Raw genomic sequence first — 14,205 nt, forward strand, 5'->3', positions numbered from 1 at the left:
GGAAATGAGTCGCGATCACGACGATTGCCGGTTCCAGGGTTAATGTAACTTCACACACATACTCACCATTGCTGGGTATGTAAATTGTTATAGTTGCAATTCTCTGTGACTGTGCACGACACGGAGATGCCACGTACTCCTTTGAGGCAGCGTTATCAGCACCTGACAGAGTTTGGAAGGGACCACATTATGGGTCTCCATTCGTCCAGCTGGTTGAATAATGCAACATCCAGTTTTGTGGAGCATTTGAATGTGACAGTGGTCTGATGTTGGACTGCATGGGAACATGAGGGCAGGCATACTCATTGTTAAGGTTCCGGTCGACCACAAGGGAGGATCACCGTATTGTGCATCAAGCACATCGTAACCCCTTCACATCTGCACCTGCCATCCGAGAACAAGTAATGGAGTCCCTCCACCACTCTGTGTCATCCCGCACCATTGATTGGAGACTAGCAGCAGCCGGACTACAGAATTGCCATTCCGTGCAAACGCAGCCATTAACACCACAACAGAAGTGGCTGTGTTTTGAGTAGTGGCGTGACTGGGAGTATGGACTGCTGATGAATGGTGTCACATTGTGTTCAGCAATGAATTGTGGGTCTACACTACCCTGGATGACCAACGTCAATCAATCAAACAATCAATCAATCAAACAATCAATCAATCACTATTGATCTGCATTTAGAGCGATTGCGCACGTTGCAGATTAACTATCTGTTGTTTTCATATCCTTTTCATAAATTAGTTCAAAGAAATTGGAAATTTATTAAATATTTCCCATGGTAAGTTATTCCAATCCCTAACTCCCCTTCCTATAAACAAATATTTGCCCCAATTTGTCCTCTTGAATTCCAACTTTATCTTCATATTGTGATCATTCCTACTTTTAAAGACACCACTCAAATTTATTTGTCTACTAATGTCATTCCACGCCATCTCTGCACTGACAGCTCAGAACATACCGCTTAGTCGAGTAGCTCGTCTCCTTTCTCCCAAGTCTCCCCAGCCCAAACTTGGCAACATTTTTGTAATGCTACTCTTTTGTCGGAAATAACCCAGAACCAACGGAGCTGCTTTTCTATGGATTTTTTCCAGTTCTGCCAGTATCCATGATATAAAGGACCAGCTGCAACAGTTGTGGGCCACCTTGCCTCAGGGGAGAATACGACGGCTTTATGACACCCTTCCCACCTGAATCACTGCATGCATCCAGGCCCAAGGTGATGCAATGTCATACTGTAAAGTGGACTCGAACTGGCAATAACATCACATACCCTCTCAACATGCAAAGTTTCATTTTGGTTCCTCCTCCCTTTCTGGTTGTTTCAATTCTTTTGTCAGGCAGGGTATGTTCGCAAATATCATAGCAGTATTTGAAATCTCACAATCTCTAAAGACACGAGTGAGTGAGTGAGTGAGTGAGTGAGTGAGTGAGTGAGTGAGTGAGTGAGTTTGTTTATTTGTTTGTTTGAATCACTAGACACGATCAAAGCTACAAAGTGCAAAAAAGCCGCTGGACCAAATGGGTTTTATAATGAACACCTTAAAGTATCTGCGCAGCATCTAGCAGAAGTATGGTCCAAACTGTTTAATAAATGCCTAGAATTAGAAAATATCCCCGATGAGTGGCGAAAATCAATAATTATAACCCTCTATAAAGGGAAAGGTGAAACCAACAACCCAAATTCATACAGAGGAATCACTCTGTAAAGCGATATCTTCAAGCTGTTAACAAGAATCCTAACCAACATTATAGTTGAAGAAGTAGACCCCAAAATGCCATAGGAGCAATTTGGATTTAGGAGAGAAAGGGGAACCTTGCATGCAATTCAAAACCTACTCAATGACATAGAAGAAGCACAGCAGCTTCACAAAGGAAAATTTCCTTCAGTCTTCATAGACTATACAAGAGCCTTCAACATAATAGACAGGAAAAATCTAATGTCAATACTCCAGATTATGATTGGAAATCAAAACCCCCTTACAGTTCTTATAAAAAATATTCTGGCATACAACCAAATCACCATAGACAATGCGACCCACAAAACAAAGGAAATCACCCAAACTAATGGAGTGCTGCAAGGTGATCCCTTCAGCCCCACACTATTCAATATTACCACTGCAGATGTAACAAAAGCATTCAGAAAAAGAGCAAAGGATGCAGTGATCAACATATTTGCAGATGACATGGTCCTAGGGTCAACAAAAAAGGAAGAGCTCCAACACGCCTTCTCAGCGCTGGCTGAATGGGCAAGAAATAACAATCTGAAAACAAACTGGACAAAAATTCAACAGATGGTTTTTCGGAAAGGCGGACGAAATGCAGCAAACAACAACGTAGAATATGAAAACGGCAAAGTGGAAATGTAAATTCATTCAAATACCTGGGAATAACCTTACAGACTACACATAAAAGACAAAGCAGTTGCAGCCATGAAAGCCATATACGACATCAACAATCTACAGCAGCTATCCTTAAAAACAGTTATGCGCCTATTGGACACAAAGATCCTACCAATACTCACCTATGGGATCAACTTGATATGGGAAAGACTAACAAAGAAAGACCTGGCCACCATAGAAGGAATTAAAGCAAAATTCCTAATGACCATAATGGGCATCTCAAAATACACGCGTTCCCGAATAACATACGAACTAGCACGGGAACCCTTCCTTATTGAAGAACTGAGGATAAAATCACCAAAGAATGTAGAAGCACACCTAGCGGAGAGGTGGAAGAAGAGAGAAGAGATTCCGCTAGAGTTCTACAGCATAGATGCCACGTTGGATCGAAATTGAACAAACGCCAACCAGAAGCTAAGGCATGTGATAACAAAACTAGCAGTGCATGGGTACCACCATAAAATATGTAAAACTATGTCTTATCATGACCCAAATGAAAAAATGTGAGTGCTCGTTGTGATCAGTTCTGTGACATCACACACACACACACACACACACACACACCGGGCGAGTTGGCCGTGCGCATAGAGGCGCGCGGCTGTGAGCTTGCATCCGGGAGATAGTAGGTTCGAATCCCACTATCGGCAGCCCTGAAGATGGTTTTCCGTGGTTTCCCATTTTCACACCAGGCAAATGCTGGGGCTGTACCTTAATTAAGGCGACGGCCGCTTCCTTCCAACTCCTAGGCCTTTCCTATCCCATCGTCGCCATAAGACCTATCTGTGTCGGTGCGATGTAAAGCCCCTTGCAAAAAAAAAAAAAAAAAGTGACATCACAAGATGTTAAAACAACAACAAATCTCTATGCGATTATAGCAAAGACTACAACAGTCAATAATCTTTGAAATGCACATTCGTGCGCTTTTCTATTAAGAATATTTATTTAAATCACTAATTCAACAAATAAGAATTATGGAGTAGGTACCAAATTTTTTTTTAAATGAGCATAACTTACCCCTTTGAAATGTGTAAAGCAGCATAGCTATAAGCAAGAAGATAAGGTAAAGTCTCCTGTTTCCAGGTCGTTTTTTAATCACAGACTTTACAGATTGAATTACATGCTCCTTATCAAAGAAGTCAGAACAGCAATTTACAGAGGAACCTAATAATGGCTCTTGCTTTGGTGTTGTCTGCCATTCCAGTCTCCAAATAGCAAAAAGCATTGCAATTACTAGCAAACAGGCGTTTATGGTGAACATTATAGCAAAGGACTTCTGTGCCACTCCTGCATACAGATATTTCCCTGCAAAAATAAAACAACAACATTTTTAGTTTAATATTTTCTTGGACTATTTTTCATTAAATTTCACTCATATTTTAGAGGTCCAAACTTGTGAGTTTTATACCTTGTGAAGAAGGAATATGAGCATCCTGCTTTTGAGAAGTGAGGGAAGTAATTGGAATGTATCTTTTGATTTTATTCCTTTTTCTAGGAAATTCCTGACTAAAATTAAATATATTTCAAAAATAAATTAACACTTTTTAAAACCAAATCCTTGAAGTTACAAACATTAACATTTTATCAGTATTATTTTTTTCCTGCTGTGCATTCTTCCTGGAAATGTTAGTAAAAAGGATTTAATAAAAATTGTATGGTTTTCTTTATGTGGCACAGAAACATTCATACAAACTATTCTTTAGTATTATATTTTTCCATATTCAAAACAAACATAGGCCTACCATACTGAAAATGAACAGGAACATATTGCCAGTAAAGACAAACACAGAGCAAGGCAAAGCAGAACAAGGCTATTTCTATTAAGTCATAATTATCCTTAGAAGAGTGGTAGGTAAAGGTTTATACTTGTAACTTTGGCCCATAGAAAGATAAGGATGTTAGGGTTGGGTTTTTCACCAGCCTCCTTTAGACCAGAAATTAACTTAGTACTCCTTTCATCTGCAGGCTCAGCAAACGCCATTGCCATGTGCCTCTCGATATCAATATACTGTACAGTGAGATTCTCTCATTGCGCACCTGGCTTATCTGCCTCCCGTTAACTCATCACTCCCTTTTCTGTGGCAATGCAGTGACAGCACTTCGCTCACTTTATCCATGCATGACATAAGATGATAAGTAAAATTAAGAGAATTAAGGAAATAAACTCATACCTTATGACAGGAGATGTTGGAAACGTTCTCCTTCTGCATCCACACATTTCTGGCATCGTCTTAGGAAACCCTGATTCACACACATAAGTTTGTCTTCTGTAATTAGGCTATTTCTCTCCGGATATGTTCTTTCAGTTCGTCCAACATGTGAGGGTTTCTTGCATGTATTTTATTTTTAAGCTCCCCCATAAATAAAAGTCACAAACAATTAAATATGGGGACCATGACAGCCAATAAGTCCGTACAAATAACACAGTCTTAAAAAATGTCCTCAATTAAGTTTACTATGTCATTAGCTGTATGTGAAGTGGCAGAGTCTTGCAGAAAATATCCATTTCGACAGTCAGTGTCAGTAAGTTCATCAAAAAATGGTTTGAGTATATTATCCATGTATCTTTGTGCATTAATTGTGCCCTGAAAAAAGACAGATAATATAATTCTGTATCCATTACTGCACGTCATACTCTGATCCGTTTCTCATGTAGAGGAATTTCGTATATGCAATGGAGGTTTCCTTGTACTCCAATATCTGTTATTCTGTGTCAAAACATACCCGAGTAAATGGAACCATGCTTTGTCAGAGAAAAATAAGCGTGGATCAATTATTTCATCATGAGCATTTTGCAACATTCAATTACAAACACGTACCCGCTTATCATGATCACGTGGATGCAGTTCATGTAGTACAGTTACCTTGTATGGCTTCAATTTTTTCATTTTCGTAGCCGACCATGCCGGCTTCTTGTCAAAGTCGTCTTAGGGATTTTGTAGGCATCTTTCTGCGATTCCATTTATTTTTCCTCATTAAGTACATGTGTTTTAACACTTCACTCCTTACAATGCTAAAAAGAGAAAGATGTTCCACCTATTTGAATTGTATTGAATAGGTGGAACATCTTTCTCTTTTTAGCATTGTAATTATTAGTTCAATACGGATCAGCGATGAAGTTTTTAACTTAACTCCTTATCGAGTAAAGAACCAGTTCCTCTCAATTTGTTTACGAGTTTCCGCACGGTCTCTCTGTGTCGAGGGCGTACACCTGGAAATTGTGTTACAAATCCCCTAATGAATTCCCTGAAAGACTCTGTTTTCACATAATTATCGTACATAAATGCCCTTTCCTCTACCGTGTACACATGTGGAGGCATTATGAGAATTACACCCCGAAGTAACACTTCACAGTTGGAGTGACAGATCAACACTTAATACACTAAGAACAGACCTGAACTGTAAAGTGTGGGCATTAATGGCTGCGCTGTGATGGGTTAACAAGGTGCAAATAAAATGGGCGCACCTGCCGCTGTATAGCAAGAGAAGTTACTCAGGCTTTTTTTTTTTTTGCTTTGCTTTACGTCACACCGACACAGATAGGTCTTATGGCGACGATGGAACGGGGAAGGGCTAGGAGTGGAAGGAAGTAGCCGTGGCCTTAATTAAGGTACAGCCCCAGCATTTTCCTGGTGTGAAAATGGGAAACCACGGAAAACCATTTTCAGGGCTGCCAACAGTGGGGTTCGAACCTACTATCTCCCGAATACTGGATACTGGCCGCACTTAAGCGACTGCAGCTATCGAGCTCGGTATTCAGGCATTTAGCCAACCAACTTGCGATATTCTCTTTAGCTACAAATCAAGTTATATATAGAGAGATAGTAACAAGAAGGAAGCCTAAAGTTGGTCTATAGTGGGGAGACACTGAGCATGAGGAGGTACAGAGTTTCTAGAAGATTGTTTTCAGTTCGTACCAGACTACACTACATAGCTAACTTGCCATCGCTAAAGCAAACATCTTGGAGACATTTCATATTATCGTTCTTGGTCCACATTTCTAGCTATCAAGGCAAACAAATTGTGCCAGGTATAAGTGTACGGGTTTTTTATTATTAAAAGTAAGAAGTAAAATGATACAGGAAGGGGAGTTAGGGATTAAAATTATTTACCAAGGGAGATGTTCAATAAAATTCCAATTTCTTTGAAATCATTCAAGAAAAGGCTAGGAAAAGAACACATAGGAAATCTGCCACCTGGGCAACTGCCTTAAATGCAGATCAAGGTAGGTAGGTAGGTAGGTAGGTAGGTAGGATTCATTCATGAATGATTGATTGATTATTCACAAAGATAATTAGATTAAAGAAGGCAAGTTATCTTGACGTTAAATATGATTGGGTGTAAACTTATAAAACTACTAGAGCATTAAGAGGCAGGCTATGAAGACCAGTAAGTTTAGCCAATATGCAAGAAAATCACACGTTAAAGAGGAATTAGTCCGTAATAAGACTTTTCGAAAAGAGAAAATGAGACCAAAAAAAGGTTCACAGAAGAAGACTCTAGCAATGTGATGCAAGCTATACAAGTGTAAACAAAATGGTACCACTGGGTAGAGAGATTTCAACTGAACAATGAACATCCTTTGTTCATGAATAGAGCTTGAGTCGTCTGTTGACAGCCGTGTACTGATGAACTTCTTGCTCATGTGGATTCACTTACTCCTCGTGAATTACTGAGGTCACTGCCAGTAATGTTGTGAACGTTACCTGAATAAAGGTTGAAGATTTTACAGGTGAAATTTTGGATTCACTATAAACCTGAAACATTTATTCCTTATGAAAACAAAAGCTTGACAAATAATGAAAAATGTACATTAAGATGATTGTGACTACATGAAAAAATGAATGTGTGCATGTGTGCGTGTGAGAGAAATCCTATTTTTTTCTTACTTATTGAATTACCGGTAACCGCGTATGACTTTTTTTTTTTTTTTGCTAGGGGCTTTACGTCGCACCGATACAGATAGGTCTTATGGCGACGATGGGATAGGCAAGGCCTAGGAGTTGGAAGGAAGCGGCCGTGGCCTTAATTAAGGTACAGACCCAGCATTTGCCTGGTGTGAAAATGGGAAAGCACGGAAAACCATCTTCAGGGCTGCCGATAGTGGGATTCGAACCTACTATCTCCCGGATGCAAGCTCACAGCCGCGCGCCTCTACACGCACGGCCAACTCGCCTGGTCGTAGGACTTTTAACAATTGCCATGAAAATATTAATTTCGTTAAGAGTGCTGAGGAATGTAAATGGCTGACAACTCTGGTCTAGGGAAAAATAGAAAAAAATCTAAACAAAATCTCAGTAGTAGTAGTAGTAGTAGTAGTAGCAACCAGGATTCAAGCTACGAACTTAATGCAACACAGTTCCACATTTCTCATAACAAAGAACAAGCTCAGCTTATCGCACTAGGTAATCTTTTAAGACTTCCTTGTACTGATAATACACAATAGGTACTGCCATCTGCTTATCAGTAGATAAATAGCACACTGTTTATTGAGATTACCTGCCCACCTAATTATCTCAAGGCTTGTTTACTCTCCTCTTTCAGATCAACAGTTCAGAGGGTGAAATATTACACTGAGGATGATTCATTACTCTACTCTTATGTGTAAAACTAGACAACACAACATGGTCCATAACCTATTTACACAGTAAGAGAGTCACTTTAATTTAAAAATCTTCTCTTTGAACTTAATGTTTATGAAGGACATTGGCTTTCTGCTCTGAATATTGGTATGCTAGGTATCTGTCATATACTAATAAGTGATATTACAACATCATGTTAACAGTCTGATACACAAAGAAAGGAGAATGAAACCTTCTTCAATGCCATGACAGTATCTGAAGGGTCCAGGGAAAGAAAGGCTAAGTCTGTTTCTTTCAATTTCAAAATGATATGTCAATGGTATAATATGACTCTGAACCGACATATTCCACTGCTTGAATAGGGAAAGAATAGGCTGAGTAACCAATAAATGCTGTCCAATGTAAGAACGAGCTCAGTCCATATCAAGAAATGAAAGAAAGGGCAGAGTCCAGAGTGCATTAGAACAGCTGTCCATTTTGACCAGCAAGCTGTGTTGTTGCTCTTTCCATGGCATTGTGTTAGTTGTGGTGTGTTTGTGACAAAATGGAGAGCAGTAGTGGCAGTGATGTAGAAACAACAAACCAACAAGCCACATGTCTGAGATAAATAAACAAATTAATTTAATGAATCAGGTAATGACTGGAACCTGCCTGCTGTCATTTCTTGATGGATACAGTACTTTTGCATCCATCTCTCGGCACAGGCCAGAGCAAAGTGTAGCTTCCACTGAAGTCCCAGTCTCATCCATGGCTGTGACAATATGGAAACTGCTGGGGTATGGGTGGTGCTGATTAATGACATTCAGAGCATAATCAGTGTGTCTGAGTGTCCTGAAAGGTGTTGCTCATAGGGTTAGTTGTGCTACAATAGCACTGTCTGGCCCAGTGAGGAAAGCAATGGCAAACTACCTCACTCCTCATCTTGCCTAGTACGCCTCATTTGGGCTCTGCCATTGGTTTTTGTGGTTTCCCTATAACTGCATAGCCTTTGGTGATGCTATTTGAGGATCCAGCTAGCCTCTGGGCTGATGACCTAACAGACAGACAATGAATGGAAACTGCAAGTATAAATTGAAATGCTTGACAATGTTCCAGACAATGCTAGACAGAAATTATTGAAAGAATTTAACTTTAAAAAGTCACCCTTTTGTTCCCAGATTCAGTCACCATCATCATATATGAGCACATTAAATATGGTTGGGCTAAGACGATCCCCTTGAAGTACTCTGTTTGCATCATCAAGCCTGATTACCCAACTCTGTCATAGACTTGTATGTAGTTTTCTATTAGTGTTTCTAACTTGTTCATAAGTAACATTCCGTTGACTAAATCAAAAGCCTTCAAATAATCAACACAAACTTTACTGTTGGGTTTTTCTATCATCAGTTTTACATGTCGTACTAGATTCGCTGCTGCCATGATCGTTGATCTTTGTTTACAGAAGCTATATTTTTCTTCTGGCAGTAGTGGATCTATATTTACTGTATATTTATCCTGGATGTCAGTATACCTGCTAATAGCTTCACGGCAACTAATTATAATGTAATTCCCCAGTACAGATCAGGGTCATCAGTACTCCCATTTCCCTTATGCAACAGCTTAATAGTGGATTTCTTCTATTCACTTGGTATTCGTTCAAGTTCTAGACATCTGTTTAATAGTGCCATCCATACCGGTAATAGTTTTTCTGAAGCTTGCTTTGTATGTTAAGCCTTTAAAATCTCTCCTGTGATGGATTTCCATCATATCCAAGTCTTACTTAGGTCTGGTTTTAGGTCTTGACTCTTTTGCACAGGTTACTTTCTTGATGTGTTCTTCCCAAATTTCGATCGATATGTTGGGTTGGAGGCTTTGAATTTTTGGTCATAGGGCCCTATATGGATCTAATTCAGCTTCTGTAATGATTGTTCTTTGTGTCTCGTCTGTGTATACCCTTTTTATTTTTTAATTATGTCTTTATACCTGGCTCAGAGCTGTCCTTCAAATAACCAATTTCAAACAGTTCATTGCGTTACTGTGGTGCCAAATGCCACTCAAACTGCTGCTGCAGACACGGTCCGCTGCGCCACAGCCATACGCTGAATACGGCAGTCCTCCCTCTTGGTGGTGCCACGGGGACATTTGGAGCCCAGTCATCTTGCGAGCGTACCTTCTCGTGACCACTGCTGCCAGCACGCATGCACAGTGGAGACATTCCTGCCAAGTCGTACTGCAAAAGCGTGGAAGAAAAATCCACCTTCACGTAGCCCTATTATATGGTCTCGTTCAACCGCAGAAAACTGCTAATATTGGCCTCTTCGTTGTCATAAAGGTATTCTTAACCCATTCACAGTCACTCCGTCCAATCTCACAGGTAACTAACGCTCTCGCACAGTACAGCCCATATTTAAAGCAAACCTGACCTGCAACGTTATGGGGCTGCTATTAGCACCGTGGTAATGCAATTTGCAGGGAATTTTAATCAACGCCATCTTTCAGTTGTATAAACAATCCTACCAAAGTTTGTTAATCTAGCACAACCCCTTCTTGATGTTTGGATTTTTTTTTTCCACCAGTGTATTTCTGTTACCACTGCAACCCTGTATTCAAGATATGTTTGTTTGTTGATGATGTTTGTTGTTTTAAGGGGCCTAACATCGAAGGTCATCGGCCCCTGTATTCAAGATAGAAATGCATACATTTCACTATGTGAGGTTTATCATAACTGATTCCAATGAATTGTAGTTAATTGGATTTAAACTTCCCATTTGCTCTGAACACTTCTGTTGGAAATTGAGTAATTTTTGAAGGCCTCATTGAAACATGTCAATTACATGTATACACTCTTGCTACTGTCTCCACATGTTTAGTTCTTAAAACATATTCATAGCTACTGGTACCATACATTAAACTCTAGAACGTTTATACTGGATAAGTATTTACTATACTGATTAAATAATTAAAATGTAATTTTTAAAATTTATAAAGTTTTGTCAACATAGAATAGCACAAATGAGTAGCTACACTAAAAATCATAGAGTTTTAGTGGAACTGTAAAGTCATAAATTAGTGGAAAATTTCATATCTCAGATTTAATAGTTCACATCCTATGTTTACCTAACTGAGACCAGGAAATTGTAGTTAATGTTTGTATAATACTCACCACTATCTCAGAAACAGGCTTTATATCTTTCTGAACTTTTTCATGGATTCCCATAAAAATACATATAGATCATATTATACATATTCTTGGTCAGGGAAGTTTTTCAAAGTAAGAGTGAAATATGTCAGAACTGTTGTCCTATGCATAACAATTTGCCGTTGATTTATGATTGAATATTGAAAATTCTCTACAATATATACAGTATAGCCCAATAAAGTTCTGTATTAAATCCAGGTTAATCAGAGACAACAAATGAAATTCCTTACTATTTTCCCATTTTTTAATGAATCAGAATATCAGAAAATGAAAATAAAAAATAAGGATAATTGTAGTCATACATGATTAATGAAAAGTTTGGGATTAAGCTGGGCTGACACTCACCAGTCATTTAAAAAATATGTCAGGAGAATGGTGAAAGCTGTATTAACATGAAGATGTAGCCACAAGTTTGCTGTCATTTTCAATTCCACAACAAAAATATATTATTCTTTCAAGAATGTGAATGTATTCCATGAGCTTGTACATTGTAGCACCAATATCTCCCAATCTCTTGTTCTGTCACTCCACTGGAAAATAATTTGTTCCTGCGCCTCATATACACTGTCCTCTGCCCACAGCAGTTTATATCAGTTGTGTTAGTGCCGTATCTAAAACCTTAGACACCATCTGGTAGATGATCAGCAGAAGAGTTCAGCTGCCACAAAATTGAAATAAAGACAGAACATTACATTTCTGAATCTGTGAAGTTAAACATTGCAAACTCTACTTGGGCCCTAGCAATTTTCATTTTTTTTTCAACCAAATGTATTAAAAGGGGATCACTCTTCTTGCTGATAACCCTTATTTTTTATGATAACAAACAGTTAGCATAAACATGTCATAGAGTATCTTTGCTAATTTTCATTGTTAACATAACTCACCTAATGCTACTCCAGTAGGCATTGTGGACAGATACACTATATCCAAAACAGCAACTCGGAATGTTCGCTCTTTTTGAGTTGTAATGTCTGACAGATAACTGAAAACACCAGCAAATATTGCAAGATCAGCACCAGTGATGGCCGATGGAAAGGAGGCAGTAGCCAATACAACCTCTAAAGCCCAGTTTCCTGGGAGGACAAAAGAAAGAAATACATTAGATGAAATATTGTTTGAAGCTTTCACTCACATACAGATATTATTATTATTATTATTATTATTATTATTATTATTATTATTATTATTATTATTGTTGTTGTTGTTGTTGTTGTTGTTGTTGTTGTTGTTGTTGTTGTTGTTGTTGTTGTTGTTGTTGTTGTTGTTGTTGTTGTTGTCAAAACCAGTGGCAGTGTTAAGGATCCCGCAGACCCGACGGGGCAGGGGGACCCATGACTGTTTCTTAATTCAGTAGCTGAAGAGTGATTTTACATATTGATAAAGCTACAGCACACAACACAGTATTATTTGTATTACACAGGGTTATTCCAAACTTAGACTGTTGTAGTGCAGAGCTTCTTTTGTCAATACGAGTAAAGTAGTTATTTCTGAAACAATGTGGGTTTTTCAACCTGTTCCAAAAATAACTGTCCCTTGCTGCCACTCACAACAATCAAAACAATCTTTTGAAGTAATAAACCAGTTCTGAGAATCCAGTAGTCAGCAAAGATGCCATAACAAAAACATCCTCCTCATCGAAACTCAAAATATTGAAGTCAATGTAGCTAAGTAGGCTAATGATGGACAGTTGAGTTTAAATTATTTGGATCTAGGAACGAGATTATTTCTTAATATTGTGATGGTCAGCATGTTTTGGTTACTATAATTGGAACATGCATTTCTTGTGTGTGTGTATTATTTTTATTCCTTTCAGATTTGAAAACTAAATTGTGTACGGTAACTTATAATACTGTTCATTGTAATAATATACAGCCTTGTACTACCAAATAAACTTGTAACTTTTCTTATCAGGTAATGAGTGGTGAGGTTCTTAGCGCCACTACAGGTCAAAACCATTTACTGTGACATCGCTTTTAACGACGTATTGGATATAACGGCAAAATCTAATGGTCCTGCTAAAATCCTATACAAACACTGTGTTTAAATCATTGCTTATTATGACATATCGTATAAAACAGTGCATTTTTTATCACATTTTTGGATAAATGTATTGACTATAACGTCCCATGTTGAATTTTGTTTGCCATGCATTCGGGGATTGGTGACAAAAATGTAAAACTTACTTTCAAATTCTTGTTTTCAGTACATTGTAGACTTCAAAACAGTCTGTCTATTAAACAGGCAAGGCAAGCATCGCTGTGAAGATGTCGAAAAAGAAAGGGAAAGTGTTTATTATTGAAGAAAAGTCACAAATAAGATGGTGATTACAAAATGGGGAAACAAACGTCAGAGTCGAGTAGGCATTGGGTGTATCGCTCTCAACGATTTCTACAATTTGGAAGCACAGAGAGAATATCTCATTTATTAGCCAAGACCCTGTGAGACATTATTGTTACTTATTTCCTCACTTTTTATTTTGTATTTTGCTGACACATCATTGCTGTACACACTGTGTCCCACTCCACAAACACTGTTTTTACAAATCCAGTACTCATTTCACTCACCGTACGCTGTTTTAAGAGTTTTAACTTAGTTCTGTTAAGTAAGTATATAGGGGCGCAGCTTAAAACTTATAACATTTTTATAAATGAAAAGACCGCTTTTTGCGACTTCAACCTATAATTAAAGTAAATACAAAATTTTAATATTCCACCTTCTCAATACTAAAAAATCATTTAATGTTTTTACAAAAACATTACAATGACGTTAAAAGGTACTAGTTTTGGTCCACTGTGGACCATCATCAGCCTAGCCAAATTACAACAGTAAAAGACATAGTGACAAAAATAGTATGGAGAAATGAGAGATGATCTAGAAGGATGGGATGGTGGTGGAATGACAGATAAAAGTGAAAAAACCGTATTTGCGAATAATGATAAAAGTAACAGAAGTGTTCACAATGACAAGTAAAATCTTGTGAAGTCACGTACAAACTCTTGATGAGATAGTCTTTGGTTGGCAGTTGCTCCTCTGTTGCATGAT

The 14,205-nt window shown here is 38.3% G+C and overlaps 1 protein-coding gene across 4 annotated transcripts in view; it reads right to left on the reverse strand.

The window, feature by feature from the left end:
• LOC136875357 (probable peptidoglycan muropeptide transporter SLC46) overlaps nucleotides 1-14,205 on the reverse strand; it is a 175,403-nt gene that overhangs the window by 58,158 nt on the left and 103,040 nt on the right. For all 4 annotated transcript variants that reach the window (XM_067148900.2, XM_067148902.2, XM_067148901.2 and 1 more), the window contains 2 exons: nucleotides 12,048-12,236; nucleotides 3,421-3,708 (listed from right to left, as the gene is read on the reverse strand). In XM_067148900.2, the coding sequence (XP_067005001.1) occupies nucleotides 3,421-3,708; nucleotides 12,048-12,236 (477 nt within the window). The remainder of the gene's footprint in view (nucleotides 1-3,420; nucleotides 3,709-12,047; nucleotides 12,237-14,205) is intronic.

This window comes from Anabrus simplex, chromosome 6 (genome assembly GCF_040414725.1).
Source record: "Anabrus simplex isolate iqAnaSimp1 chromosome 6, ASM4041472v1, whole genome shotgun sequence".
Taxonomy (NCBI): Eukaryota; Metazoa; Arthropoda; class Insecta; order Orthoptera; family Tettigoniidae; genus Anabrus; species Anabrus simplex.